Source organism: Ixodes scapularis, unplaced genomic scaffold (genome assembly GCF_016920785.2).
Source record: "Ixodes scapularis isolate PalLabHiFi unplaced genomic scaffold, ASM1692078v2 PGA_scaffold4__175_contigs__length_147842914, whole genome shotgun sequence".
In the NCBI taxonomy this organism is placed as follows: Eukaryota; Metazoa; Arthropoda; class Arachnida; order Ixodida; family Ixodidae; genus Ixodes; species Ixodes scapularis.
Genome location: NW_024609879.1, coordinates 17520038 through 17535744, shown reverse-complemented (window position 1 = coordinate 17535744; position 15707 = coordinate 17520038). Strand labels below are relative to the sequence as shown.

The following is a 15707-nucleotide window of genomic DNA, read 5'->3' as shown; positions in this document are numbered from 1 at the left end:
GTTAACTCTAAATGCCGTTAGGCATTATGCTTCGTCAAGAGGAGCGAGTGAAGAAGAACCTCAAAAGTCTCAACAAGGTTCTACATCGTGTCGGACAACCACGCGTAATATTTGGTGCAGATGGCATTTTGAGTGAGGAGCTATGTGACGACATTCTTCTCGCTGTCATGGTCAGCGAGGATGAGTGCAAAGAGATTGCACGAGAGACAATAGTTCAAAGTGCATGCCCACAATGGCACCGTTCGAGGGCAGCAAGAATCTCTGCAAGCTCCAAGGCTCACAAAGTGAAAATACGTACAGCTGACTTCGATACCCTGGCCAAACACCTTGCTCACCACGGTCATTCAAGAGTGCCTCATGTTCTTATGGTGTAGCGAAAGAACCGGAAGCCAGGAAAGAATACGAGTCCTCGGAAAAGAAAAAGGTGATACAAGTAGGACTTGTTGTGTGCGTCCCACAGCCGTGGTTGTGTTGCAGCCCCGACGGACTGGTGGAAGAGAACGGGGAAATCCGCCTCCTAGAGATCAAGTGTCCTTCCAGGTACGATACCAAAGCCTGTAATTGATGAGAACATTAACGTTGACTACCTGCAATACGGGGGAAAAAAACTGAAGCTGCAAGAAAGCCATGTGTGCTACACACAGGTCCAAGTCAGCATGTATATTGTTGGTGCGAATTGTGCGACTTCTATGTCTACTCACCCAAGGGGCCCAAGTGTGTAAAAGTAATCAAGGAGACGCTGTTCTTGAAGAAAGTTGTGCCAAAGCTGGAATGATTTTTTTTCAGGCACTCTTTTTTAGCTGAGGCGGCAAAGCCTCTAATCAGCTAGAGTAGTGCTGATATGTGCAAAATTGTTCTGTATGGAATACGAAATTCAAATGTCTTGTCGAAATAACAGAAATGAAACGTGTGTGACCATTTATTTCTGAATCATAGTGGCAACGTGGGCAAGTTGGTTCACGCTTACGATAAAATACACGGCGTGCAAAACGACGAAGACTGATTGCACAAAATGACAAAGACTGATGAAAAAGGAACAGGCAGGACAAATGCTAATTTTCGTCCTCTCATCCTGTCTGCTTCCTTTTCGTCGGTCTTCGTCTTTTTGCGCACCGTGTACTTTATCGGAAGCACAGAATTCTGTTCGAAACTCTCACAGAGTCTTAAAGACGGGACCTTGCAGGTTCGCGAGCATGCTACATACATGTAGAAGTTTGTCTATGTGGCATTTGAGTTCTGGCGTCAAACTCTGGCTCAAGATTGGGAAAACTCTTAATCCGCTGAATACATCTCTCAACATAAATTCGATGAGATGCATCCTTGTATGTCTCCTTCATCTCTGCCTCCGTAAACTGTTCATTAGCTTTTGCAAATGGTGGCATAACGAGAGTCACATCTTTACTCTCCAAGTCACCCTTCACGTGTGGAAACCCTTTGTCGGCCATAACCATATCACCTGGTTCTAGCAGGTTAACCAACCGAGAGTTTGCTATGATGTAAGTGTCACTTGCTCTTCTGCCATAAACATCTGAAAGAAATGTGATGTACCCAGATGACGTGATGCCAACAAGATATTTCAGCGTGAAGTCACTTTTGTAATTACTCCAGCAGTTCACTCTGTCAGTGACTTTGCTCGGTTTCTCAATCCGGACTTCACTGCAGTCGACGATAACCCTACAATTAGGATACTTCGACTGGAACGATGCGGGCATTGATGCATGAACATCTCTAGAAAACCATTGGGTCCATTCCTGCGTACTAACATAGAGCACATCTAGAATCGTGTAGAAGATGCGCGACGCACTGGTTCGGTGGATACCAAACAATACACCCAAGGCAGAGAAGGTCAGTCCATGCTTCATCTTGACCAGAAAAAGCAGGAGCTTGCTCTTCATACCCAGCTTTAAGTATCGCTCCCCACGCACCTGGAACGAAAATACTTTTTTTCGTAAACACAATATAGTTTTTTTTTTTTGACCAGACGTTTTTGCTCGAAGTGCGGTGAAAGCTTAACCGAAGTCCCTTGTAGCTGCCAAGAGTATCTAGCAAACTCCAATGGCTGAATGCCCACTAGCTCTTGGCTTCACTACTACACGAAGCTCGCGTCACTCTGTGGTGATAAGAATAATTGCCAGTAAATTGTCATCTTTTACGAGAGTAAAACTGTTGTCTGCGAATTCTGTCTCTGATCGACTGAATCCTACTGCTCTTTTTCCAAACCCCCAACCGATCCGACCAGCTCGCCAGTCTCATCTCGGCTGTCTGAGAACCATGCTGAAAAGTGACGTATGGCAGAAGTACAAATGGCGAATGTAATGAGACACGGAGACCGAGGCGAATGTAATAAGACACCGACACGCAGACTGGTTGTGATGAGTGAGAGCTAATGTTCTGCGATTAGTTTAATCCCCACGGACAGGCTCGGCGATCAGTGACTACAGCAATGGTGCAAATCTGCTGAACTTGTGGGACAGCGTCCTTCTCGTCGACTCATTATGTTTAGGCTCAAGTATTCACCATGTCGCGAATGCGGACAGAATAAGAGAGGCTTTGGCGCGGGCAGTATTTATTGAGATGCAACTTGCATTTCTGAAGTGTTGCGCGTGATCTTTCGTAGCTTTGCTGTGAATTAACGTGTTTTCATTCCTACACTGATGGCACAGAAGCTAAACACAGCCGCTGCGGAGTCGCTAACTTAGATGATTCCCCTTGCCGTGACAACATGACTTAGCATTGTAAATAAAGAGCATGCGTCCAATTATCTATCGTTTTAGGTCCCACGGCTACATCCATTTGGTCACAGGGTTTGCTTGTAATACGACAAGCATCGTCTTGTTACTAGGTGACAAGTGTCTGCAACAGACCACCGCAAGCATCCATTCTGCACCTTAACGTAATGAAATACAAGTGTGCGCTAGCCTTCAGAGCTAGGCAATTGCTGTCCACCGTAATCGGATAGAGACTTTCAGCTGAATGCAAAAACGCGCACTGTAGGTACACTGCCTTGCACTTCCCGCACCGGTGCAGGTGAATTGAGAACACCTGCCAAAACCTCAAAATGTTTATGGTAGCTGCATCACCTGATCCCGTTTGCTCGAAGTGCGGATATCTTTAACCGTGTTTAAAAGTTAACCGAAGTACCTGGGAGGGTGATTCCAAGACAGCGTGACTGGCCGTGGAGGGAGGCAGAGGGGGGGGGGGGGGGGGGGGCAATTTTCTGCATCCCTACACGACCAGTCACAATCTTAAAATGTCCTACTTTGGTTTACTTGTAACCATATTTAAAGATGTTCATGCTTCGAGCAAATAGAACCAGATGGTGCAGCTACTTCAGAAGTTCTAGCATTTTTTCTCGTAATGAGGATAGCTTTCTGGTAGATTTAAGACATACAGTCGGCATCAAAATGAACTGGCTCATTAGAACGCTGGCCGGAGCGGCGAATATTCTTTTGGGGCGCTTCTGTCTCGATAACCCATTGAAAGAAAGGCTGGAAGAAATGCTGCGACCATGTGTACTGGGGAGGACGGCAATAAAAATAAGCGGCGCATAGGATGCACTTGGAGCTGCTCGTTGCACATCGGCTTGCGGTTTCAATGCACCATTGCCATTCATTTTTGTGCGCTTGTGTGTGTTGTTTAAGGTTACTTGTCACGTTAGGGCATGGAACTCGTAGAGATAGCTTGTAGTTTTGACTTCGCTTAAAGAAAAACAAAAAATACTAGCAATTCAAGTTAAAGCAAGTAGGCAGGTGAGCTTGTTAAGGATAGGCATGATAACCCTGGAGCGAGGGGACAAAAAAAGACGGACAGACACGAAGCTCCAAAAAGCTTCGTGTCTGCCCGTCTTTTTTTGTCCCCTCGCTCCAGGGCTATCATGTCTAGCAATTCACACCGGAAAAAATTCACAAAAGACAATGAACACAGAAAAGCGACAATGAATGGCGCATGGCACTCCCAGATGGCGCATCAAATACAACAGCCAGACTGCAAAGCGAGGAATTCCTGATGCGTGTCTTATCATTGCTAGCGTCCTCCCCCGTTATTGAAATCGCGGCACTCTTTTCAGTCTCGCTCGCTATGGCTTACCGCGACAAGGGAGCCCCATGCGGAACTTTTGCCGCTCCGGCCGGCGTTCCGACGAGCCAGCTCATTTTGATGTGATGCCGACTGTACCTCTAGGTGCTGTTTTTAAATGGGTCATGTAAGCATATGTCTAGATAAATAACTGGAAATGACACGGGCGAGCAGATGGACTCTGAAGATTGCAGGATCTTGAGACCAAGGAACAAAACAAGGTGCCCTTCCTGGTTTATCAGGAAGTCCCGTGACCTTCCTCACACGTGTCGCATTAGTTGCCAAATCGCCAACACTAGCCAGATGCTACACTGTGACTCGCAACAGTTCAGAACTTTGAAAAGCAATGAGGACCACCCCTGCCATGGCTATTGTTAAGACCGGTTCACAGATTTGCAACCGATTTGGGTTAGTTCAGACGCGAAAGGCAGATGCAGAATGTTGTGGAGGAAGTTTGCACGAAGCCTGTGCTCACAGTTGTGTTGACAAGCAATAAACCGTAGCTGAGAACCAACGAGAACTCATGATTGGCACTTGGGGCCCACTAATAATGAGTGATATCCACCGAAAACATGACAGAATACTTTTTTGGCGTACCTGCAGAAGTAGCTCTCAAATATCCTGTTAAGTCAGCGAGAAATGTATCTCAGTATTTGTACTATAGGCTTCCAGCACAAGTATCTCGGCATTTCTATTCCGGAATACTTTTTTAGTATCTCTGCACAGCCCTGGTTTCTTTCAGTGCGTTGTAATACGACAAGCATTGTCCTGTTACTAGGCGACTCGTGATTTTCGCAAGCATACATTCTACACCTAACGTAATAAAATGCAAGTGTGTGCTAGCCTTCGGAGCTCGGCGATTTTCGTCCATGGTGATTGGACGCAGACTCTAAGCTGGGTGCGGTGTGCCCAGTCAGGTATTAATTTTACGTGAGCCCGAACAGAGTGACGATGCAGTGCTCGGGCCTAATCAATGTATTGCACTCAGCTAACACACTGAAAGGTTGATCCTTTTGTCTGTCACATGTGACCCGCATGACCTTGCCACCAAGCTTTTTGAAGGCAAGAAAGAATGAAGTATCCTGCATTTACTCTTGAAACTATGCAGAGAGTGAAACTCTAGGCTTAGTAGCATTACGTGGGACATACTTGCTTCAGGCTTCTGTTAACATGCACATAAACTTCAAACCCTAAATTGCTGTGTCACCCCTTTGAGTGAGTTTCCATTTACCTTTGACAACAAATTCAACAATGTCAGGAACACCATGGCAGTCACACCGGTAAGGTCCCTCAGAGCATCAACCCTTTCATTGTGGTTCACCAATGACTGGTACCCATAAAAACCTTTCGGTTGATGATCTTGGAGGCACACCGCAGCGATACTTGCATCAGCAGTCGTAGGTCGTTCGTGCGCTAAGTATGCAACCTGGTTAGATGCCTCGCAGGCACCAGTCCACAAGACGCAGGATATCATCAGCACACCCTGATCCTGAGGCTCCGATGTTCATGATGTTTGAGTTGATACATAAAGTCGAAGCAATGACATGTTGCAATATTTACGATTAAAGCAAAACTCAAATGCAGTTTAGTCTCATGTTAGCAGAGGAGAACCTACCTCCACACCTTCCTGATGACGAGCTTCATTATGTTCTCCAGTGACTGCATGCAGGTTCTTCAAACTCTGGTGCGAATGCTGGAGATGCTGGCAGATCTACAGGAGCCTCGGTCACCACTGTTGGTGGCGCAGCTTGCAGCAAGTCTGGCATCGACGTTGAGGTCTGGGGCAGAGCTGCAGTAGCTGTCCTCCGCTTCTTGTATCTAAGAAAAAGAAATCGCACCTACACTTCTCTCAATAATCACAGTGAGGCTGCATAACAACAAATAAGCTCCTGGCTTCTAGATAGAGCAAACACTGCAATTTTTCTCGCATTCCCACCCAACTGTGCAGCAGTTGCGTTTGACATTGTCTTTCCGGGACCTACGAGAAACCAGCGTCATAAAACTGCTTCCCCGACACCATCGAAAAGAAAACAAAATTGCCGCGTCTGTAAGGATGCTAATAAAAAGCAGCCGACAGACCGGAACAAGTAGGCTCAAACACAGCAATTTGACAATGTTCTCACCTTTCATAGCGCCTGGATTTATACTCAGGGAGCACCAAACGCTTGCAATATTCTTCGGAGAATATCGTCGGCGCATACGACGGGGACAAAACATCCTTCGAGGACGCACCTCCGACGAAATGAACGCTGCATATTCGTGAGTGCCGGGTCGGCTCCCAGTCCGTTCCGTCGGCACTGAAATACGCGAACGATAGTAGCAGAAGAAAAACCAAAACACAACGCGAGACGGAGAAGATACGTTCGTCATTACGATCCATTGGTAGACAAGATCAGGAGCCGAACTTACTTCTTCCGCCGCACGAGTCTGATCCACTGTTGCCGCTGCCCGACGAAGCACGGGCGAGTTGAAAAACTGTAAAACGTCGTCCCCGTGGGGAACGACGTATACCTATTAGTACAACCGACGACGCGGCAATTCCTAATCGCAATAAACCGCGCGTTTGCGGTGCAGTTTGGGCAGGGTTCTAAAAGTACACAGGTACAAGTAACTGGAAACCGATATCTAGGTACTTTTGCTGTACCTGAAGTACAAACCTAGGTTCTTTAATTTTTCGGTATCTGTATTTGTATTTTAGGTACATTTTCCAGTAACTTGTAACTAAGTGAAGCTACTTTTTAAAGGTACTTTTCTATTCACCTCGTCAAAATGGTAGAAACTATAAATCTTAAATTATTAACACACTATCATGTGCAGTGATTAACGTTGAGTTGGGTACGACATTGGAGGCACTGACTTGATCGAAATACGTTTTAGCGAACGAAGCCCCGCCTATGATGTTTCATCGAATGACACACTTTAGTGAATGTAGGTGTTCATTTGAGCGAACGGTCGATTAGCGATGCGGTTCTAGCGACGCCAATTTATTTAATCACTTTGGAACTCCGTTTGGGGAAAGTAGCGACCTGCTTCCTTCATCTCAAGCCAAAATTGACATCATTGCGTGTTTGAAGTTCCTCTCTGACAGCTATACAAGGAAGGAGATAACTTGAACGATGTGCGCAGTTTCTGTTGTCCGTATCTTGTCCAGGTGGTGACACTGTTCTGCCATAAATACAATATAAATATAATTGCAAATAAATTATAATTACAATCGTAAAGCAATGTAACATTGCGTATGTAATACAGTTTCCACTCAATAAATCGGACTCAAATTTTGCAGTTACCAAAACTAAATAGTCCCCCCCCCCCCCCCCCCCCCCCCAAAAAAAAAGCTCCTTTTTTTTTTTTTTTTATTAACGAGAGAAAAAATAAAACGAGGAAGCTTAAAGCCTTCCGCTCGTCGTCGCGAAGGTTCGGTGCATATGCACTCGACTCATGCGTTCCTTCATGCGGCCGACGTCTTCTGGGCCCGTCAGCGTCAGCACCGGCTCTGAGGGCAAAACGTCAATAAGCGAGCTTCGGCGGTTTCGGTGTGACATGGTAAACAGTGGAAGCTGTGGCCTCGGTGAACCAATTGGAGCGTGGGGACAAGGCACATGAGGACTCAACACCGATGTGGACATCGCATTGACACCAATAAAGCACATTTATCGAACTCGTTTTTGAGTGTATCCTTAGTATAAAAAGCTTTACTTTAATATATTTTAACGAATTCGGTAAAATAAATAAAGACAGTATCTTTAAAGTAACTGTAGCTGTGCCTAGGTACATCTTTAAGCAAGTGCCTAGGTGCGTACCTAAGTACCTTTCATAAGAGTAACTGGAACTGCATCTTAGGTACATTTTCTAAGTAACTTTTACAACCTTGAGTTTGGGCGTCGCGGCGGCAGTGGTGCCAGCCTCTGAAAGCGGTGGTGCGGCGCTGTTTTCTTCTGCTCGGGCGGCTCGGTTCTCGCAGCCTGTCCTCTCTAATGGCCGTGCGGCGGCGCGCCGGTCGCCGCGCACGGAGTGTATAGTAGTTATAGTTATTCAAAATATTTGCTCTTTAAATTTAGCGGATGAAAAAAAATATGCACCCACTTTTCCCCGTGGAAATATGTTACCGGAAGTCAGTTTTCGACTGGTTCCAAAACGAACTTTTCCCAAAAGACTTTTTGACGGCAATATTTACCCCGTGAGATACATTGTGTGAGGAGCGATGTTTTTATTTTTGCACAACCTTTAGAACTAAAATCAGCATATAGGGCGGCAACTGTGTGACGTGCTGGGCTAGTTGGTTTGAGGTGAATATCTTGTGGAAGAAACAATGGCAAAAATATTTGGACAAGAGTAAAAGAACAAACACGACAGGAGGGCGCGATACGGCGGCTTCACTAAACGCCTTTCACTTCCGCTAAGACGTGGCTTTGTTTGCGGCTCAGACCGGGTCAGCTTGGCCACCTCTGGTTTAGGACGAAAGTTCACCAATATGCGGCCCGGTCGAAAGTACGTCACATTAAATTAGTGTTGGACAAAATACTCGACAAAATTATTTAAGGTAAGTTACTAAATACCTGCTTCAAAAACTATTTAAATTATTACTCAAGTTACTTTCCGTGCAAAATAACTTGAGTAGAGTGCAAATACTTAGTAATGTAATTTAATTACGTTTGAAGATACTTCTGCATCGAGTAATATCGACTTCGTTGACACCAGAATTCTTTACTTGCAAGCAACAGGAGCAAAGAAAACAAAATCGCAGTGCTCTCCTATGCAGCCTACAATGAGTAGTATCAAACTGGTGAATGTCACAAAAACCAAAAATGGGCCGGTCTATGTGTAGTCATATCGCAGAAAATCACATATTGTGGTTGTTTTATTACGCGCACCTAGGGTGCATTGTTTTACTAAGCGCTGAAGTCGATATAGTCAATCCAGATTTTATATTGAACCTGTCGATTAGTTCTTAATTGGTCTATGTTTTTCTCCCAACTAAAGAAAGTGAAATTATTGGCACGTTCTTAAACCTTAAAAGTGCCAGATCCCAAACATAAATCGACTGCAAATTAAACCCATCAAATTTGTAATTCTCTCTGTCACGTACATTCTAACCTCGCTTTAACGACTTTTGTTTTTCCAACAGAAATGCAAAAGGCAAAAGTAACGATGCTGCAGAAAGGTGGCGAGAAACATAATCTCAAAAACTAAAGGCCAATATCAATTTTACTTGCACTGTCTATGGGCCTTAAGGAAACAATTCATGAAAGACTTGCCAGCTTCCCTAACAAATACAAGCTTCTTTCTAACTCACAATTTGGTTTTCGAGAGCACAGATCAACAGAAAAGGCATTATCAACACAAAAGGAACTGATTGATGGTGCACTTGAGAGCACAAAACTCGTTCTAGGAATATTTATTGACCTCACTAAAGCGTTCGACGATATAAACTATAAAATACGAAACTACGCATACTTTTTATTCATTATAAACGTTTAAAAAAAAAACTTAAATATTATTCTTTTTTTTAGTAAAGAAACGACAATCAGAACGTTTCACGCGAATTCAAGGAAGACTGACACAACGGAAGTCTTATCGGCACCGACATCACAATGGCCGCCCTCGCCGAGCTTTGGCCTCCGCGACGTCCGACGATCATTCTAATGGCGGTTCTGGCCCCGAATCATAAACCTTGATACAATATTTGCTGCTACAATACTTTCTAGATGTTTCCCCCTAATGTGCCGGGACTGCGTGAGCACTCGATTTGGTCTCGTGATAATTAAAGCCCCTCTACTCTGGGGAAAGTGGCGCAATTCACCGTTGTGGAAATGCTCGAGACACGTGCCGCGCCACTTCTGGGAAGAACATGGCGTCTGAAATCTAGCACAGTACTACAGTGTACTAGAATACTTGGGTAGTGTTGGGACCGGAGCGGCTCGGCAACGGGAGCTCGTGAGGGCGCGTGTATTGACAGTTCGTGGCGGCGCTGTAGTCGAGTTATCCGGCTCGCGCAGCCCGCCTTTTTTTTTCTTTTTTTCTTTTTGCTCTTTGAGCGGTGCGTGTAGCGAAAGCTAGGAGCGCGAGCTCATAGCGTTGGCAGCTGCCCTTGGTGCACGGGAGCTCGTGCCGCCGAGATGTGCCCTAGAGCAAGGAGCTCGCGCTTGTAGCCTTTCCTGCGGTACAACACAAGGTGAAACAGAGTATAGGGCACGTAAAAAAAATCGGTATTTTCAAATCTTTTTTTTTTTTAATAGGGAGTTTTAGAATAGCGCACGCTAGAGCTTTGCGCACGCAAAGAATAGCGTCGTCGCCACTGCGCATGCTCCGAACGCAAACCAGGTTTTGCGCTTTGCGTGCGCAATTTTAGCGTGCGCTATTTCTCGGAAATAGCCTGCGTACGCAAAGAGTTTTTGCGCTTCTCCAATGAGGATTCGCGATGACAAGTTGGCTAAAGCCAAGACGAGCACAGTTAAAAAAATGGCGGCTTGCAGGATTATGTCGGCGGCTGCTTTGGCGGCGTCGTGAGTGCGACGTCGGCGGCATCTCGCGACTGCGGTTTTCAATACGGGACGACTTTGTACTCGGTTTGGCAACGATCACCGGCAACTTGATGCTCGCGTCGCATTCTCATGTTTAAACAAATCTAAAATTCTACTCTGGACAAGGAATCTTTTTTTTCTGAAGTGACAGCATTTCATGTGTGATATAAAAATTGTTACTTTATCTTGGTGGCGTTTGGGCTTTTGCGTCGCGACAGAGAAACGCTATTCTAAAACTCTCTTGAGTCGCGTGCGCTAATACAAGCGCTAAATTTAGCGCTAGCGTGCGCTAAAATTGCGTACGTTATTCTAAAACTCCCTAATTTTTGCGGTAGGCAAAGGGTTAATGAAATGTTTGATGGGCCATGTTGCAATTGCAGTTTTAAAGGGAGCCATCATTAAAGGCCACCCTAATTTAAAAAGTTCGCGAACAAACAACGAGCTTTCAGCGAAAGTAACAAGGCGTTCGTTTTTGTTGTGTTTGTCCGTCCATTTTCATTTCTTCCTCAAGCTTAATTACCTCTACCAACCCGCTTGTTCTGTCCTGAGATATTCATCGCTAAAATTTTGCCTTTCTTCACTTAATTAAAAAAAAACTGCGCGCTCAAAGCGCGAATGAGGTTGTGCTGATATTGATGCGTAGAAGAATGACGCAGTTGTTTCTGTCCCCTCGTCACTAACTCGACAGCGTTTCTTCGGTGGGCTCGCCGGCGCCAGACATCAAGACGACTAAGTTACTAATCTACGTATTATTTTCATAACGCGGTTTCTGAATCAAGCGAAGAAAGGCAAACTTTTACGATTAATTTTGCGAACCTCGTTGCCTTTTCGCGAATTGTCGAAATTGTGTTTGCCTTTAATAATGACTCCTTTTAAAACTGCAATTGCACCATGGCCAATTAAGCCGTTAATAAACAAGTTAGCTAACAGATCTTGGTTCATTATTAAACATTGCAACGGTGTTTCACCCATTTATTGTCCACCGAGCCCTACAGATATAACGAAAGACGGCATCCACATATCTGCCACATCCTTTTTTTGTAAAATATGTAAAGTTCTGTAAAGAATAAAACAAAAACACCCTGAATGTCTGCGTGAACCAGATACGCCCCCTGTGGAACCATGGGTTTTTCCCTTCGAATACCCAGCTCAGGCGAGACTTACCTGGTTGTCAGAAAGCAGCTGTCGGTTAAATGTATTGTTGTGAGCGTGTAGGTTTCAGATGGTTTACCCTCAAGAGGATAATGCGCTGCATATTGTAACCATGTATGCGCTGCATATTGTAACCATGTATGCGCTGCACATTGTAGCCATTATTTCAAAGCCGTGCTGTAAACTATTACAACTCTTTCCTTGCCTGATCTACGTGTGCTCATGTTTTCTGCTCAAAATGATGTGAAATAGTTTCTTGTTTTCTTAGAATCTTATAAAGCATTACTTGTTCAGCCCACATTGTCTCAGTTTATGGACTTAAGTTAAATGTTAAAACGCGTGATAAAAATTGTCACGGCTTATAAGCCATTTCTTACAACTGAACGTCGGGTGATTCTCGGATGGTCGTGGCAGCCACGAAGAAATAGAAGATTTTTACCCCTTTGCGATCGTCGCTTGGGTGGTTCGTCGCATAAATGGACACAAGAATGAGTGACAAGCGAAGCGAGCTGATTAAGGTCAAGAAAAAGAAGACGGGCAGAAAAGAAGACAGAGAAGTTAACCTGGGGTATTAAAAACATACTAAAACAATCTCGAACTTTAGTATGTGCCGTTTCGTTCCGTTATAAAATAAGATAGGAAAAAAAAACAGCTTCCGAGTTTTAGATATCATTTTCAAATATCTAATGTTCGGCATTTGCGACCAAGGAAATGGGCATTTCATTTAAAATGCTCACCATCCGACAAACCGAAATCGCTTCTTTAAAGTCGCAATTGTTTTTATGTAAAGGACGGGTAATGTAGCTTGTACCGTCCAATACATTGAAGCATCATGTTGCTAACGATCGTGCCGCAGCGTAATTGATGCCGCGGTACGACCGCTGGAAGGTCGTAGCTGAATCAGAAATCCTATGTGCACTCCACCAAAGCGGCACCAAAGATTCATATTTTCGCGCGTGCAGCCGCGCATGCGCACACCTTCCGGATAAGGCGCCGGACGCGACACCTGTCGCGATCAATACCACGCGCTTCAAGCGACCCCCTTCGGTCCCAACACTACCAAAGTATTCTAGTACACTGTAACAGTGCTGCGCCCTGCCGCCATGATCTGCCCAAAAGCTGCACGTTGCACGTGCCTCGCGCATCGACGCACTTTGCGCTACTTTTGCTGATAATCGATAGCTCGAGAAGCATCCAAGTAGTGGCCCATGTCCAGTCGCTGCAATGACGACGATAGCCGAACCACAACAATAGGGAGTATTCACTAGACGCCATATTTGTGGGTGTTGTTTAGAGCGCATGCGTAGAACGAGCTCACATCAATAGGCTGCTAAGACCGGCGCTCTTGATGGCGCGGAATGCACGCAGCAAAAGAACTGTGGAAGCTCGGCATCAGCCCGCGCTCAGCATTCCCGCACACAGCTATGGCCGCCAGTGAATACTCCCTATAGACCGATCTCACCAGCCAGTTTTACTACGCCACCGCTGCCGCAGTGCATCGAGCGAACTTTAGTCTTTCTGCACGCGCGACAACCTCGCAACAGCTCTGCGCGAGTAGAGCACGAGACGGCCCGAGCCCTCTTGTGCACTGTCATCTGCCTCCTGTGAACTCCACTTATGGCGGCGTTACGCATGCGCCGAACGTTCAGCGAGATTGGTCTATTTCCTAAACTTAGTGCGTGTCCTGTGCCTTGCCAACCCTAGCGCGTGGCTATGACCAACATTGACGGCATATAATTAGAGGTGCCGCGAACCACCCTAGGTTCGAATTCGAAAGGTTTCGATATTTCCGAACCGAACTGATGTTGGAATCGAAACGTTTCGATATTTTCGACCGTACGGAGGTTCGAAATCGAAAAAATTCGCAACTTTAAAAAATTGTGGAGTTTCGAAACCGAAAAGTTCGAAGCTTTCACGGTTTCTACAAGTTCGGGTTTGATTTTTTCGACTGTTTTTTTACTTGAAACTTGAGAAAAATCGAAGCTTTCGAACCTTCCTAACTTCAAATTTGAGAGATTCGAATGTTTCGAATTTCTTCGGATCTGAAATTCGAAAAAATCGACCGTTTCGAATTCTTCTAGACATAAAGCTTGATAAATTTAAAGATTACCGAATTTCTTTCTACATAAAGTTCGAAAAGTTCGAAGGTTTCGATTCTCTTTTAGGGCTAAATTCGAAAAAAAACCTCGAAGGTTTTGAGTTTCTTTCAAGTCCAAGTGCGCAAAGTTCGGAATACGGTTTCCATGTTCCACCACCAGTTTCAGTTTCAGATAACGTTTTCACGCCTCACTGATTTTCACGAAATCAGGTCTAGAAAAGTTCGGGTGTGATATTTAGACTGCGCGAAGTTGGTCAGGCAATGAAATAAGACGACGAGTGTCCCGGATGTGCTGGAATATTTGCCGGTGCAGAGTTAGGTGTGACCATAGATCAGTAATTGTGACCGCCAGTCCGGGGGGGGGGGGGGGGTGTAAATAACGTACATCACGAAGTAGTGATCACACGAATGCACTGTTTAACGATACTGATCCAGTTCGAAACGGCCAGGTTCAGGCAGGTGGTTGAGGCTCAGACAAACCTTGAAGCAATCTGGCAAACTGCCTCCCTACCCCGTTGCACGCTGGTGCACGCTGGTAGCAATCCGATCGAACGCCGCCCGAATGACGCTGGCATATAGTAAGTTTAGTTTGTGCATGATGCAAAATCTTGAGACTGGGAATGAAATCTGAAAGAAAAAGTGTAAGAAGGCAGAAAATAGGGGACAGGACAACGCCTCAAACTTAGCTGTGGGAATGAAATTTGAAAGAAAAAGTGTAAGACAGAAAAAAGGGGACAGGACGACGTCTCAAACTCTGCTCAGGACAACGCCTCAAACTCAGCTGTGGAAATGAAATTTGAAAGAAAAAGTGTAAGGCAAAAAAAAAGGGGACAGGACGCCGTCTCAAACTCAGCTCAGGACAGCGTCTCAAACTCAACTCAGCTGAAAACTCAGCTCAGGACAACGTCTTAAACTCAACTCAGCTGAGTTTGAGAAGTTGTCCTGTCCCCTTTTTTCTTTCTTCTTACACTATTTCTTGCGAATTTCATTCCCAGTCTCGGGATTTTGCATCATGATCAACATGCACCAGCTCGCCTGCACCTTGGCAATTTTTTAGTTTGTAATTGCTTTGGAGGTTTATTTTCCGGGACGGAAGAAACGCCGACTAAAAAGCGCAGAAGCTGACACAACTTGAGGTCGAGGAGCGTTCTACCATACCAGTGGCGTCGGGAGAGGAAAAACGGGGGGGAGGGGGGGGAGGCTCCAGTTTCCCCGCTCCAGATATTTCGGACTGTTAAAGAAAGCAATACGGGGAAAGAGGGCATGGTCGAGCTTATTTTAATCTCAAATTATTTATGCATATGTATCGCTACTTTCGCTCTTCACTGCATAAAAGATCGCGTAGATGGTCATTGTTAGAAACTCGTTGTCAGAAGGCACTACTCGTCACATGCTCGGTGGTTGGGAAGTTCAAAGTTACGTTTTTTCGACCTAAATAATTGTGCCATTGATAAAAAAAAATAATAAATAAATAAACTTAACAATAAATGCAAAAATAAAAAGCTGGAGAGAAAAAAAAGCAATCAAGAACCCGCCGGAAGTTTGTATTATTGCATATTCAGAGGCCCAGAACTACGAAACAAGTTTCTCCAACCAAAATGTGTACAGGCTAAAAGAAACAAGTCCAAGGAACGTGAAAGGAAAAAAAAGAAAGAAAAACGTTTTTACTTTTTTATGACGAGCTGAACTTAAATAATTTTAGAAATCTTCCCCTATAAGTTAATTTATTCCTCCACGTGAAAAAAATTAAATAAATTATTTTGTATTCTGCAGATGGTAATTATATGCACTGTCTGCGGTGCTAATTTAAATGCGATACCTCAAAAAATTTAGACGAAAAAAAAATTACCAAGTTTAGGACA

General features: G+C 44.8%; 1 protein-coding gene and 1 pseudogene across 1 annotated transcript; one reads left to right on the top strand and one right to left on the bottom strand.

Annotated features, from left to right (window-relative positions):
• Positions 1-26: 26 nt before the first annotated feature.
• Positions 27-895, top strand: LOC120849448 (annotated as a pseudogene).
• Positions 896-1196: 301 nt separating this feature from the next.
• LOC120849456 lies at positions 1197-5548 on the bottom strand. The gene is made up of 2 exons (XM_040221673.3): positions 5306-5548; positions 1197-1925 (listed from the first exon to the last, which is right to left on the bottom strand). The coding sequence occupies exons 1-2, from the start codon at positions 5546-5548 to the stop codon at positions 1197-1199; spliced, it is 972 nt and encodes a 323-aa protein (XP_040077607.1).
• Positions 5549-15707: the final 10159 nt, after the last annotated feature.